The 16,099-nt window shown below is 36.1% G+C and overlaps 1 protein-coding gene across 1 annotated transcript; it reads right to left on the bottom strand.

Annotated features, from left to right (window-relative positions):
- On the bottom strand, positions 1 to 7,863 carry LOC110940927 (ABC transporter G family member 35). The gene is made up of 17 exons (XM_022182495.2): positions 7,408 to 7,863; positions 6,141 to 6,350; positions 5,806 to 6,050; positions 5,605 to 5,735; positions 5,123 to 5,515; positions 4,450 to 5,048; positions 3,735 to 4,005; positions 3,506 to 3,659; positions 3,327 to 3,407; positions 3,103 to 3,239; positions 2,346 to 2,678; positions 1,900 to 2,274; positions 1,674 to 1,807; positions 1,353 to 1,580; positions 1,110 to 1,281; positions 478 to 732; positions 1 to 392 (listed from the first exon to the last, which is right to left on the bottom strand). The coding sequence occupies exons 1-17, from the start codon at positions 7,800 to 7,802 to the stop codon at positions 120 to 122; spliced, it is 4,386 nt and encodes a 1,461-aa protein (XP_022038187.1). The 5' UTR covers positions 7,803 to 7,863; the 3' UTR covers positions 1 to 119.
- Between the last annotated feature and the right edge of the window lie 8,236 nt (positions 7,864 to 16,099).

The raw sequence follows: 16,099 nt of genomic DNA, 5'->3' as shown, positions 1-16,099 counted from the left end.
TATCAGAAAAAAAAAACTGCAAAAAAAGATGTTTACATAAAAACTATAATACAAACCAGAAAGTAGAATCACCTTACAAAATTAACAAAACATCAAAAAATTCTATAGTTACATACATTTTATCTCATTTGGAAGTTCAAAGTCCTGAGGAAGAAGGCATAAAGCAAGGCGAAGAACACGCAAAAACCGACAAGAACTGCAGCAACGGGACCCATGAAATCCAATTCAAAACCATAGTAGTCATTGATAAATGCTGCCATGGTTGTGTTACCTGTCTGCCCAAGCACAAATATTTCATTATTCGCGTCATGATATTGTGAAACAATACACCCGTACACCGTCCACGCCATTGGGCAGATCCAGTAATACCAAATCCACCATCCTGGAATTTTCTGAAAGTTCAACAAGTCAAAGTTAGTCAACTCTTCTTTCTAAAACAAAAGTTTTTTTGTAAACAAATACAGGTTTGGTTCTTACGGGTTGTGGGATATAAAACCCTGAAAAGATATTGAAAAGTAGGTAAAACCCTGCGGCGAATATGGCTGCTATTGTCTCATTTGGTGTGACGGAAACAGTCATCATTCCAAAGTATGTGAAGTATAGAAACGAAAAGAAGTTGAGGAAGAAGGACCAGAAGAACTTAGCAGCTGTCCACTCGAACGACACCATGGAATACACAATCACGGAGTAATATACCGTTTGAGTAAATACATATGGTATCTCCACAATCACCTGATTCCAAATACAATAATAAGTTTCTAAGGTTTGGCGGCCAGTTTTGCGACTTTCGTTCAAAGGTTTGTTTTTTTGCATCTAGCTTGTTAACTCCATCCATTTTTCTCTGTCAAGTCAGGGGTATTTTCGTCCTTTATGTTAACTTAAAGGGCAATTCTGTCTGTTAAATACTTGTACATTATGTTATGTGCTTGTACATATAGTGAAAAAGACTGAATTGCCCTTTAAGTTAACAAAAAAGACGGAAATGCCCCTAACTTAACGATGAAAAATGGATGGAGTTAACAAGCCGGATAAAAATGGCAAGATTTCAAACCTTTTGGATCCAGATGCGGAAAAACAAAGCCACATTTATTTTGGAATTAAAAACCAACCTGTGCCATGGCGTATGGTAATGAAGAGTACATCCCCGCTGCTCTTTCTCGATAAAAGACGGTTCTTTCTGTTGCAACAACGGGCTGCACGGTCTGGGAGTTGTTAATACCGACAAAAAATATAGCAGAATACATGGCGCCAATGACTGCGCTCAGATCACCACTGGTGGACCTGAAAATTTAACCAAAAATCAGTTATATCCTTATAATTATGAATCAAGATTCGGGTGAGGCGAGACTTACTTTTTGTTGCCAATTTTCCAAAATACGGTCCCGACCATTATTGCACAAAGCAAGGTGAAGCAGAAACGAACAAGGTTATAATCCGGATTTCGCCAGTAACTCCACCACATTTTCCATATACATGACTTGAATTGTCCCCACGAAGATTGAGCATATTGTGTATCAAAGTGAAGATCTTTAGCTTCTGCAGGAGGTACACTTAACTCCTTCACTAAAGCCTTGTTCCTCCTGTAATTGTCATATTAATTAATAACTAATTTATTTATAAATATATAACACTATAGTTTTTAACTTTTTATTGATTATATGTTAGTGACTTACTGATGCAAAGATGATGCAGTGAAATGTTCAGCAAAATCGATACCGAGCCTCATCTCTGCAGCCCCCGAGCTCACTTCCAACATCCATGTTGCCGGATTGTATTTTGGGGTTATCTTCGGAACCCCATCAACCGCCTGATAAATGCACAAAACTATTATTAACTTCATCAAAAAAAAAAAAAAAAAAAAAAAAAAAAAATTAGTCATTGTTCAAGTAAAACACATGCCTCGAAATACTCAATGATTTGTTGAGAATTTCTCCCGAGGGGACCGGAATAGATTACTTGACCCCCTCTTTTCAATAGTAACAACTCATCAAAGGATTCAAAGATATCAATGCTAGGTTGATGAATGGTGCAAACAACGGTTCTTCCAGTATCTACGGTGTTTCTTACGGCTCTCATAACAATGGCTGCAGCTCTTGCATCAAGCCCGGAAGTTGGTTCATCCATGAAAATAATAGAAGGATTAGCAACAAGTTCTACCGCAATAGTTAGCCTTTTTCTTTGTTCTGTTGATAATCCGCTAACTCCCGGAAGTCCCACTATTGCGTCCTTGATGTTTTCTAGTTCAACTAGCTCCATTACTTCGTTCACAAACAACTGAAAACATCAAAGCAAAGTATTATTAATTAGTATATTTATTATTTAATCGTGGTATTTTACTATTTTACCATTTTGTCTTCCTTGCTAACTTCTTTTGGGAGACGGAGGAAAGCTGAGTAGATCAAAGATTCGTGGATGGTGATTGTAGGAGAGTGGATATCGGTTTGTTCACAGTATCCAGAAACTCTAGCGAACGTTTCTTGTTTCTTTGGAAATCCCGATATTCTAATATCACCTTCAATATAACCACCTGTCTTTCTTCCCGCTAAGACGTCCATTAAAGTCGTTTTTCCAGCACCACTAACTCCCATCAATGCGGTCAGGACTCCAGGTCGAAAAGCACCGGTTACATTACGAAGTAATTGCAACCTGTTATCCGTCACACCTTGTTCTCTCATTTCCTGTTACAAAAGGTAATAAAAAAATTAATATATGATATATATATATATATAAAGATATAGGATCCTGTACATTAATACAGAAGTGTGAGAAGTGTATCATAACACTATATAACACCATATAAACACCGTATAACACTATGTAAAACCATATAACACCATGTAACACTATATAACAAATATAACACTATATTTTGTCTGATAGTATCTATGATAGATGTATAGTGTTATATTTGTTATATGGTGTTATATAGCGTTACATAGTGTTATATGGTGTTATATGGTGTTTATATGGTGTTATATAGTGTTATATATAGCGTTATAATACACTTCTCACACTTCTGGATTAATGTTCAGGATCCCTACCCTATATATAAACACACACACATGTAAACTTATAACATTTTAGTGAAAATAAGGAGCTTACACTAGGCATATCGACAGAATAATTCATTTCGTCGAATGACATGGCGAGTGGAGTAAACGGAAGAACCATTCCTTTCTTAGACGCGCCATTAGCATTAGAAATAGAAGAACTAAACTGTCGCATTTCCTTACGTCCCTCTACAAAATAATATTATAGTTAGAACATCCGGTTATCGTGTAAACCGTGAAGTATAAACTAGTAAGTTATAGAACCGGTATTCATACTTGAACCGTCTAGTTCAATATCATGACCATCCATGGCTGCAGCTTCAGCCTTCGAGATGATTGCTTGTGGTTTTCCAGGTGCTGGTTAGTAAATATAAGAATCACTAATGTTAGTTATTGAAGATACATATATAAGTCTTAACTCTTAAGAACTATTTTATAACAGTCAACTAACTTACCTTCTAAATACATAAGAGACACAGTGAATAGAACATTGAAAAGAACTACAAAACCAGCAAGAGCACCAGCACCAATCCAGTACGAGCTTTCTGAAGTCGGGACGTCCAAACTCTTTAACACGGCGAAGCCTAAGTTTGTTGAATTGTCGGTACTCTGCGAAGAAAAGTGAAATTTTAAATATATTCCTATTTTGTGATAATAAAAAGGAATTTGGTTATAAGGACATACATTTTGGGTGGTCCACCTAGAGTCAAGGAACTCGTTGATGGTGATGGCTTTGAAGATGTACGACAACGGTGATAGCCAATACGCCCATTCCCACCAGTTTGGAATTTGCGTTTTCGGTAGAATGAAACCGCCCAACAAAAATATAAGTAAAAGTACAACGGATCCACCTGTGTTAGCAATAGTCATCGTCTTACAAACGCCCGCGATCAGCCTAAACAGTCCCGCTGCCACGTTCTGGATTAGGAAAACCAACAAGAGATGCTTGAAGAACCTGAACATGAAGCATATGTTATTATTATATATTGGGTTATTGGATTTTATCACCCTTAACTATTGGCTATTGGCCGCTGCCACCTCCAACTATCACTTTGACGCCTATCACCCCCAACTTAACACTTAGTGTGTTCTGTCACCAGATCTCTAACTTTTGATCATGTTACTATACTTTTGGGGGTGTCCTAAGATCCCTAAAACATTCCCAAGATCCCTATGACACCCCAAAAAGTGTAGTAACATGATAAAAAGTTAGTGATCGGTTAACGACGTGGTGACAGAACACACTAGTGTTAAGTTAGGGGTGACGAGCGTCAAAGTGATAGTTGAGGGTGGCAGTGGCCAATAGCCAATAGTTGGGGGTGATAAAATCTAATAACCCTTATATATTAGCATACAATGTTCTAAAATTTAGTTAAATAATAATATCGAAATTAGTTACCTGCCAGCATCAGGGGCAAAATCGACACCCCAGTATAGAAGAACGGTCCACATAATACTTTCGATCATAGACATGGGAATTCGAAGCAAGAAAGCCGGTAATGTGAAAGCCCATGGAGGGTGGAACATGAGGTCGCGTTGTTTGTAAACAACGGGAAGTCTCATGACAGTGAACGACAGATCAGCAAGCCCGTTAAACATGTTAATAAGCATACTGCATAATAGCGCACCAACGTAAATGGATCCGTCTATCTCGTTCCTTGTGTGCAATTCGGTCCTTAGATACAAAGTCGTGCAAATAAATGATATAAACACGATCTGTATTGTTCTGAAAACGTAGACAGGAGCGTTTCTTTTCATCAGAAGCACTTCTTTATCCCATGAGGCCTTAAGGAGCTCCATTTTGGGTACCAAGTACTTCTTATACACTAAAGCAGCCTTGTGGCTTTGGTTCTTGTCGTATGGGACCGATAACTCGCGTTGCAGCTTCTCTCCTACGTGAAAACTCTTGAACCGTTGACTAAACTCACTCACCGGGATGTATCTATATGCTCTGTGTCTATCGGCCCAATATTGCTCTTGGTCCTTTTTAGATGTCACCTATTATCAACACTCAAAAATTTGAGTAAATCGTACATAGTACATAATCAAATAAAGCGACTTATAGTTTTTACCTCTTGTAAGAAGTCAGCGGTACCCTTTCTCTCTGGACATTTGAATCCACAACTCTCGAAGAACTCAACAATGTTCTCTCGTGGGCCCAAATACACGATCTGGCCCTCGGATAGTAAGATGATGTCGTCAAAAAGATCGAACGTCTCGGGGGCAGGTTGTAGTAGGGACATGAAGATTGTGTTGTCCGTGAGGTGTGCTACTTGTTGCATACATTTTACTATCTGAAACGTTGTCGAGCTGTCTAGACCTGTTGATATTTCGTCCATAAACAACGTTTTTGCTGGTCCGACAAGCATTTCTCCTGTGGTTACACGCTTCTTCTGTCCTCCAGAGATTCCTCGTCTCATTTGGTCTCCGACAAAGGTGTCACGACAGATATCAAGCCCCAAAATCTGATTTTAGGTGTACCAAACATATTTAACATAATCATATTTTATGATTTTTGAAATTTGTATAAGAAAGTTAAAAGAGTCATGCATACTCTGAGAGTGTAGTAAGTTATCAAACTGCTCTGATCTCCTTCAATGGCGGTTGCCTTCATGAAAAGATCAACTTCGGCTTCCGGAAAGATCCCTGCTTCTTTTTCTCTTCTTGCAAGCTCAGTTAACATTTCTGTATTTCATTATATATAGTTAGTTATAAGTTATAACTATTTCAGTTAAGTTAGTTAAGTTAGTTATACCTAAACGAGATCCAACGCCTTGGCATCTTGCGGAAAAGTCAAATGTTTCTTTAACTGTCATTTCTCCTGCATGGATATCCATCTGGCTAATGTAAGCCGCGGTCCTTCGAGGTTCGAATTCATTGAGCTTATGACCGTTGTAACTAATCTCTCCATCAACTCTTAACGCGGGATCTAACCTTCCCGCCAAAGCCAACAAAAGCGTCGTCTTACCAGAAGATGGTGGCCCCAAAAGAAGCGCCATCCTGCAACATTACAAAACATGTTTTTATGATGTGTACACATAGAAAAAGTTAACAGCAAAATGATAAGATCTTAAATGTGTTGGAACATACCTTCCGGGTTTGATGATCCCAGAAGCGTCTTTGAGAATGCGGAGTTTTGCTTTCTCTGTGAAACTGATGCCGATAGAAGCTAGAAGAGATTCGACGATATTTCTAGCTGCATTTATCAGCGTTGGAAGCGCTCTGTCTCCGACGTGACAATCGGCTTCCACCGACAGATTTTTAAACCGAACTTCTACTGTTGGAAGGGAGATTCCAACCCTGAAATTATTTAGTTTGATAATGTGTATATTAGTAATCAGGTGTTGACTTAAAAAATGTTCAGCTCATTCAGTATGAAATTTTGATAAACAACTAAAACAAAACAGTTATCAAACTTATCAAATTTTGATTATTAATGTTTTAAAAACATCAACAGCTCTACTGAATTACTGGTATGATCAGTTGGGCCTTAGTAACAAGATTCTGTAATTTATAATTTAATATTAAAAAAATATAAATGTACTATAATTAAATCCAACATAGATAGGAAAAAAGTTATTAAAATAAATATGTTCTTTTAATCATTATGAGTCAATTATATTATAAGAGTCATCTCAAGTATAAACAGTTACACATATAAATCACAAATATGAATTATGATTAGGTGTATAACTTGATAATTACAGATTTGGTTTATAGCAAATGTTTTGAAAATAAAATCAATCTAGAGGTTAAAATCATATGAACCGTAAATGCGTTAATCATTATTCTTTTTAAGTAACCAAATTTCATGTTTGTTCCAATTTCAAGGCTATGTGTTGTAGTTCATGTAAAACGTGAAAGACAAGTGCATCATGTAAGCGTCACGTGACAATGAGAGCTTTCACATTTTACGCCCAATAACAGAGATATTATTATAAAATCTAGAAATTTAGTGATATACATATACACGTGGCCCTCTCTCAGCCCATCGTTCAACTTATCCCACACCCCTCCTTGGCCCCGGGCCAGGTTGTTAGCGTCCCACGCCTCCATACGTGGCTTGTATTCGCACCACACAATGTTTGGTCTAACTTATTTATGACAAATATGATAAGATGTGACAATACTGGTTTTAAGGTTACAAACTATGAGATATAATAATAAAAAATAAAAATAAAAACATTTATTTATTAGTAAAGTAAATAGATGTTGAGTTGACTTAACCAACTTAAAATTCAACTCCAATAATTGCATCCTAAAATATGTTCATCATAAATTTTTTACACCTAAATACCATCTAACAAATTAAACAACATACCACCGTGAATTAAACTATTTCAAAACAAAAACTTACTTGTCAACCCGATCTCTAAACTTCCTTAAAAAAATCTCATTATCCTCTTCCGCAACTTTAAAAATCTTATCAATAAAACTTTGTCGCGCCTGCGGATCAAGATCTCGGACATCTAGCAACATCTGTTCACCAACCATCTGCTGCTGATCCGCTGGAACATACGACTTAAAAATGGTCGTTCGTAACCGATTATACGTAGGCAGTTTCTCCAAAGCGGCCCAACGTAACGCCTCTTCGTCTTCCATCGAATTACGACTACTTCGGCCATCGTGACTAGCACCGCCACCCGTAGCAAACACATCCTCCATCCGCCAACTGCCGGATGCTCTACTAATTCCTCTGGTTATGCTTCTTCCTAAACTCTGACTAAAACTCATTTTTGGATCTTCCTCCATTTTTGAAACTACACTAAAAAATTGTGTGTCAGTGTGTGTTATTCAGAGTTCTCAATCGTTTAAATATATAGAAATGGAGAAAAGTGAGCATTTATTAGTTTAGTTATGCGAACAGCGAACCTACGAAATTTCTTAAGTCGATGTGGGACCACCTACATAAATATCTTATTCGTATTGGAGGAAATTGTAAATATAGACTTGTAACCTACGGCATGGACCATAGGATTGCGTTTAACTGTTTTTTATTTGTTTTATTATATTCTTGCAGTGCATGATGCGGCGGAGTGACACATCGTATTGCGATACTCGTTTTTTTTATAGTTTTCTTATTCATATAATATTTATTGTAACATCATTGTGATAAATATCAATCAATAGCGAAGTAATCGGGTAATTCATTTTATTGTGTTGTGCATGTTTCGGTCGATCGGTTGATATCCTCAACCGAAGCCGAAACCAAAGGCATATGTTAGTCTATTTTATTAACCAATCGATTTTCAGTTAATCACTTTAGTTTATTCGGTTAGATTGACGGTTTTTGGTTTGGTTTATTTAATTTCAGTTAATAGACAAAACCAAACTTGGGCTAAAATTTTGCTTAAAATATATGAAACTGAAGTATAAATACATAAAATGAAAGTATATATATATGAAATGAAGATATAAAATATGAAACATATGAACTGGAGGTATAAAAGATAGAAATATATGAAAATATGAATGATTCGGTTCGGTTCAGCTAATTTTCGTTAAACGAGAGTACAAAATAATTGATAATTGGTTTTTGGTTAATTTGGTTTTCAGTTTTCAGATAATTCAGTTTTTGGTTGATTTCGGTTCGATTTCGTCTGTTTTCGATTTGGTTTAGGTTAACGATTTAATTATTGCTCACCGATAATCGATTTTCGTTAAAAACCGATAGGTGCGCGCGCGATGCGGCGGTAAACACAGACATTGTCATGTTGTGCATGATCATCCCGGTCAAAGATAATATTTGTATACCCAAATTACCCTTAACTATGAGTTAGTGGTAGTAAGGGATCGATCCACGAAGAGTTTATGAATTTTATATGGACTTGATTAATTAGGAGGTTTTGTCACACAGTTTATGAAGCTTGCTATTTTTCGTTTTTGTTTGTTTGTTTGGAAAAAGGGATGTCGGATTGGACCGGCACATTGAGTTGTAAAAATTACTAAACTTAATCAGTTGCAATTAGCACTAACTTTGATTACTTAGAACTTGCTCAAAACACAATTTGGATTGAAAACAATAACTAAAACAAGGGTCACACCGGTTCGGTAATTGAAGACCTAGGGTTCCTACACGTTTTAGATTCAATTTAGTTGCATATGGTGATTAACGGATTAGTGTCATGTGGCTTAGGTGCCAAGAGCTATCGACGTTCAAGAACGGACCGCAATGCACTTCTTGACCAAGAACATGTAAATCCTATCAATTGGTATGGCATAAGCGCACAAACTCATTTTGCAAAGTCAAATTTTATCATCACTCGACAATTCACAAATCCAATTCAAATGCATGACAATTATCAAAAGTTTCAAATGCTTAATACAACTTGTCACAAAATCAAATCTAAAACATAAAGTTGAAACCCTAGAAATCTTACAAAAGCCTACATCGGGGTGAAACCCGAGGAGATTAGCCGTTCATGCTTGAAGTAACACGATCAACGGATGATGAGCTCGAGCAATGATCCATGACCTTAATCCTTGGAGAGATAATGAAGATTATGGTTAGGGTTTGGAGGTGATTGTGGATTGGTGAAGATGAGGTTGTGATTAATGATGATGATGATGGTTAGGTTTTCAGAATTAGAGGATGATGATTGTGATCAATGGTGGATTAGAGATGGATTAGGGATGAAGGTGATAGCGTTTTTGGCTCTTAAGAACTGATAATAGTGTTTCCAACTCATAACCCCCTTTGATAATCCCCCAAAACATGGTCAAAACACCCAAAATTGCAAATTCAGCGCAACACAAACCAGAGAGAGTCGGTGACGACCTCTCCTGATGCACTTTTCTACCGATGCACTATCCTACTGGTTAGGGTGTTTTCCAGGTGATGGAATGCGTCTCCGACGCGATGTGCAACGCCACCTTCTCGTTTTGTTCGTTTCTTGCACCCGGTTGATCCCGGGCGCTTCCCGATCCGTAAAGCTCCCGAATAGCTCTTTAAACTCCGTTAGACCTGTAAAACACAATTCGAATCAAAGTAGGCCATTCGAAACAAAAGTTAACGTAAAAACACGAACTTAATATGATAAATTAATGGGTTTTCAACCACAGTGCATTGTTCAGTTGGTTAGATTATTGTCCTCAACCGAAATCGAGATCATAGATTAGTCTATTTTGTTAACCAATCCGTTTTCAGTTAATTGGTTTAGTTTATTCAGTTGGATTGACGGTTTTTTGTTTGATTTATTTAATTTTGATTAATAGCCAAAATCGAACTTGGGTTAAAACTTTTGATTAGTAATACATGAAATTGATGTATATGTACATGAAATAGAGGTATAAATGCATAGAATGAGGGTATAAATATGAAATACATGAACTGGATGTATAAAAGCTATAAATATATGTAAATAATGGTTCGATTTAGTTACTCTTGGTTAAATGAAGGTACAAAAAAATCAACAACCGTTTTTGGTTAATTCAGGTTTCGGTTAATCAGTTTTCAGTTAATTCAGTTTTTTGTTGATTTTGGTTCAGTTTCAGTTAACGGTTCAGTTATTACTCACCCTTAGACACTATTAATCACGTAATATATCAATTTTTAATTTAAAAAACTATAGCAATACTATACTCAAATTAAAGAAAATAAAATACTCGCTTATATAATGTAATTAAATAAAAAATAATATTAACATACCAAAAAGTTATGACCTTTAAAAATAGTGGGGGAGTTAGTTTTTTTATAAGAGGATAAAGTGTAACTATTAACTAATTATCTATAATTTTGTTAAAGATGAAAGATTAAAGTGTAATCTACTTGTACCTTTTAACCACACGTCAATACTGACCAAGACAACTATCAAAACATCGACAAAAATGAGTAGGTCGTCATGGTACTTTTAAAATTTTTTTAAAACATTATAGTTTATAAAATATGATAAGAATACGTAAAAGAATTATAAGTTTGTTATGGAGTGGAAAAGTGTAACTAATTACCCACAATTATGTTAAAAATTAGGGTTTTAAATGTAATAAGATGGGGGCTAAAATATAATTATTGTTTAAAATATCAATTTACCCTTATTTTAGGATAAATTAATAGGGAAAAGTTATATGAACAAACGTGCTCTCTGTTCATGTTCGTTCATAGAACTAAACGAACGAAATTTCTTGTTTACTGAATGTTCGGTTCGTTTGCAGCCCTAAGTACCAACACCCCCCATTTTCTCTTCTTTTTTTAATTTTAATTTTATTTTTGATTGTTTACACATTTATATTTCATAGCTTCATACTGATCTTTATCATTTCATTCGTATATAATTTTTTTGTCGCAACACGCAATGAGAAAATCCCAGTTACATGACAACCAAGGAAGTTGTTACTAATGAGATTTTTCTAACCCTGGGCTTATGCCCAGTGGTTATGGAAATGAGGGAAGACTTCTGACCGAATGGTCTCGAGTTCGATTCCTGATCCACCCGGGTTTTACCGCTTTGCATTGTCGTGCCCTCGGGTGGGTGCAGGGTCGAGTTTTCCCTGAAACTGCTGACATGGTGGGCTAGGGACTCCGTTCGTGCAGGTTAGGCTGCCGCATGCTACCTTTCGGCCAATGGATGCTACATACGGAGTACCCGGCGATTCTTCTGTTTGACGTTAAAAAAAAAACTAATGAGATTTTCTTTTTCCGTGGGGGAGGATATTCAGTCGATTCAGCGTCAAAGTTGATGTGCGTGACCATGACGGTTGACTGCACCTTACTTTATTATTCGCTTCCTGTAGACCGGCTTTATAACGTGACTAAAACCGACCGGTGGGTCGGACCGGACATAACCGGTCAATTAAAATTTTAATTTACAAAAAAGCCCTTCAAGCATTTAATGCTGACAAGGTGAGGTATATATGTTCTGGAAACTAATATCACTTGATACGTAAGAGAGAGAAAGTCAAACTATATGAAAATGTTTTTTTTTTTTTTTTTGGACGGCAATTATGAAAATATTATAACGTAAGATGGAGAAAGTCCAACTAAAATAATAAAAATGTAATACAATTATGGAATTGTTTTAAGATGGTCATAAACCGCAAAAGTCATATTTTGTAATTTTTTTGAACTCCAAAATTTTATTAGAAAAGCTAGCATGAAACTAGCAACGATACAACTATGGTGTGTACGGTTTGATTTGTTTGATTTTTGGGTAAAATCAAAACCGAAATACCAATTTTCGGTTTTTTAAAACCTTTTGGTTTCGATTTCTATGTCGGTTCGGTTTTTTGGTTATTTTGGATTTTTGAACAAAATTATGTAAGTTTCAAAAAATAAAAAGTATAATTTAAAACTTAAAAATCTCTCTTATATGTTTACATTTAAGTTATAATATTTAACATTTTTAATTAATATTGTTCACAAAAACTAAACCTAACCTCCAAATATATTTTTATGTTTCTTCAAAGTTTTTTTAAGACATTTTCTTTTATAATATTTTGAAGTTTATTTATTTTTTTATATTAAATTTTGCTATTTCTTGTAGGCAATAAATGTAGGATCGTTTTACCGACTAAAATGAGTCGTTCAGAGGCGTTCTACTCAATATGAAAGGCGGAAACAAACATATTGAGTTGTATTCAGCTAGATATTCACTTTAAATGTCTTTCTGATTGATTTGACAAAGTTTTTCAGCGAAACGACACTTCGGCTCCGGAAACACACATACATGGATGATTCAAACGAAATTAGACGACCCCTATTTGTAGGCTGAGTAATTTCGCGTGAATGGTTCATGCAAAATTATAGTTCACACGAAATTAGGGTTTCATGCGAAATTACAAAGTAATTTCGCACGAAATTACCTAATAACCATTCCAAACGAAATTAATTTGCTTCATGCGAAATAAACTTCTAGACATGTTTTCTTGAACTACGAGCCCTGATCTAATTACAAACATACAAGACTCGATACAAGATGAAGTCGACGGACGTATGCACCAACAGACTCCCCCTCGGATGTTGATGAGTCTTCAGTGTCGAGTCTTCAACGGCTTCAGTCTTTGTTAGTCTGACTGCTCTTTCTGAAGAATCTGACAGTGTAAAACTTCCTCAATCTTCTCTTTTTCCTTTTCTTCAGCACCAACAAATAATCTCCTCGGATGTCTTCAGACTCCCCCTTTCGATATGCTGGGATCGCAGTCTGGCTTTTTGAAAACACAGAATCCTCAGGTATCAGAACCTGGCTCTCTATCACTCAAAATCAGGATCTGGAACCTGGCTATCCTGCACATCCTCTACCTCACAATAAATTTCACAAATTTAAAATTTGACAAATTTATATACCACATGCAGGAATTAATATCTAATGAACCACTTGTAGGCCAAACACTCACGAAATGTTCATCATGTTCAGTACTCGGAATTTAGAAAATCAGCTCTCCAACATCAGTTGTCGAAAATCTTTTTAGATTTTTCAAAAGTTTATGCTAAAACACACTAAAACTCTTTTTGGATTTTTGATTTTTAAAAGAAATGCAATAATAATCAAGAAATATTTACAAGCAATATTTTTGTGAGTTTGTGTAAGAGGATCATATCAGTTTTTGAGACAAATCACTAACACCGTTAAGCTTTAAACATTTTAAGTTCTAAACAATTCACCTAGATTGTCAGTATACTGATCCACTTAAATTTTCACACAAAGTTCAACTGTTTCGAGATACGAGATTAGTTTTTTAATGACTTAAACTTATTCGCGTGTACCACCTCAGAATATACTCCCATATCCAGATCTCTATATCCAGTCTTACAAGTGAATGTACACCTAATGATATCTGTAAACGGGTAAATGCGAGACCGTGAGAGCTCAGGTCAGAACTTCCGTTCGTGCAGAGAGATGACGGCTCGTCTTTAGGTGTGTCCTGTTTGGGGATCTTTTCTTCAACTGCCATTGATACATATCTTTCGATATTTTTCAATTTTTAGCAGAGGGCTGGCTTTAAGAATTAAAGCTTTTGCAAAGTATTATACGAGGACTAGGCTATTGCTCCCGCAAAATCAGAAGTCCTGGTATAATACCCCAGATATCACCACGCACAAAGACCTAGTATCTCAGAAATAGAAAATCTTTCAAACAAGATTTCGGGGGTTACCCAGATATCCGAGAGATGTGCCCCACGATATAAGTAAGTTTGATTTTATGTTTATATCCCGTAAAACAATCTACTGAATGTGTAAAAACCTACTGGCATATCCGCAGTGAGATCGTTTATCACATTTTTGACTTTATACTTCTTTAGCGTGTTGTGATAGTCCACTGATGTACTATCATTTCCTCTTTTCCCAACAAAACTCTTTTTTTATTTTATCTTGTTTTTGACTTTATCAAATTTTCTAATGTTTTTGGATTTTCTGAAATTTGAAATTTCTTACTCCCCCTAAAATTCAAAAACATTTAAAGAAACTTGAAAACAAACTGTACAAGAAAGTTGACACCTGTTGTGAATTGCTTCAATTCGCCATTCACTTAGCATAAACAATCAGAACTCCCCCTTACAACAAATTATTTTCCCATTATGATTTCAAAACACTTAAGTTTGTTTTAATCAAAATGGTTTTTCCGGAAAATAAGTTTTGTTGATTTTACCACTTGTAAAGTTGGGGTTATTATCATCTTGTTTTCTCAACCACTTGAAAAATTTAACAATTTTAAGTTCTATCAACAAATATCACTTGTAGAAAATCAAGTACAATTTAATGTCCCTGATTAACCACTTGACAATCGAAATATCACAGTTACCAACCTGTGAATTTCTCAAGAAAGATGCCGATTCCTACTCCCCAATTACCAACCTGGGAGTTCCGGCAAGTCAGGATTTTACTTGTGAAAAACTTCCATCCAAGCCTGACCAAACTTGGATGTTTCTTCCTCAACTTCACTTGGGGTGTAAGTTACCTTCTTTGTTTCATAAAAATCTTTTACCCCTTTCACATTCCCATTGATCATCTTTCCAAAAATCTTTTTCACATTTCCATTAAAAACTTTTTCAACATCAAATTCTTTCTTTTCAGAATAGAATTGATTTGAAATCTCAACCTTACCAACCTTTTGTTTAAAATTTTCAGCCCGCAATGGTGGAAAGTGTCACACCCCCAAAATCCACACGTGGAGTACCACCGCTTGGGAGACGTGACTGATCAGGATCAAGCCACCAATCATATTGAACATAACAAGTAATAAGTAAAATTCAACCATACAATATGAAAGGTGATTCAAATCAAAAACATTGTTAAGTGTTTAGCGGAAGCATAATTGTAAAACCCAATGTAAGTATTAAGTACGAATTAAAGTAATGTTTTTAGCATTGCACACACTGCCATGTCCCACAACGATCGCGCCTCCCTGTGCAAGCTCCAAGAGTACCTAGCGACCTGCAAGGCATGTAACAAAGAGTTAACAACAAAGTTGAGCGAGTTCACAGTTGGTTGTTTAGTTATAGTATTCGTTTCGTAAAGCATATGTTCGTTTTGTAGCCCATGTATTGTATTAATTCGTATCACGGTCTCCCAGACATGTTTGCGAAGATTAGTGGGGGCTTCCCATGTGTTACCAGACCGAGTGTATCGACTGCTACGAAAATGTAAGAGGTGCCCTAAGTCAATGTCTATCAGCATTGACCCTTTGCCCATAGTCCATTAGTACACGCCCGTTCGAACGACACGGTGTGAGGTTTGTTAAACCTAATAGCGCTATTAACTAATGACCCGCTCACCATAGGCCTCAGAGATTAAGTCGATATAATGAGGGACTTCAATGATAGAGGTTTGGTCCAGTGTGTATTCTTGGCATCCTACTCCCAGAGGATGGTTGTAGTTATCGTATAGTTCATTTACCCATTCCTAACCCTTGGGAATCCCATGCCTTGGAAAGAGTGTGAACTCACCTTGGTTTGCTCGGTATGCTAAAGTATATGCTCACAAACAATCAGTCAAGTCCTAAAGTACGCACGTGTACATAATCAGTTTATATTCACGATGTTTGCATATAAGCACAATCATGGTGGATATTAAATCAGTGATCACCAAGTAGCACAAAACACGTATTCAAACTCAT

The sequence above is a fragment of the Helianthus annuus genome, chromosome 16, assembly GCF_002127325.2.
Source record: "Helianthus annuus cultivar XRQ/B chromosome 16, HanXRQr2.0-SUNRISE, whole genome shotgun sequence".
In the NCBI taxonomy this organism is placed as follows: Eukaryota; Viridiplantae; Streptophyta; class Magnoliopsida; order Asterales; family Asteraceae; genus Helianthus; species Helianthus annuus.
This window is presented reverse-complemented; position numbering and strand designations above follow the sequence as displayed.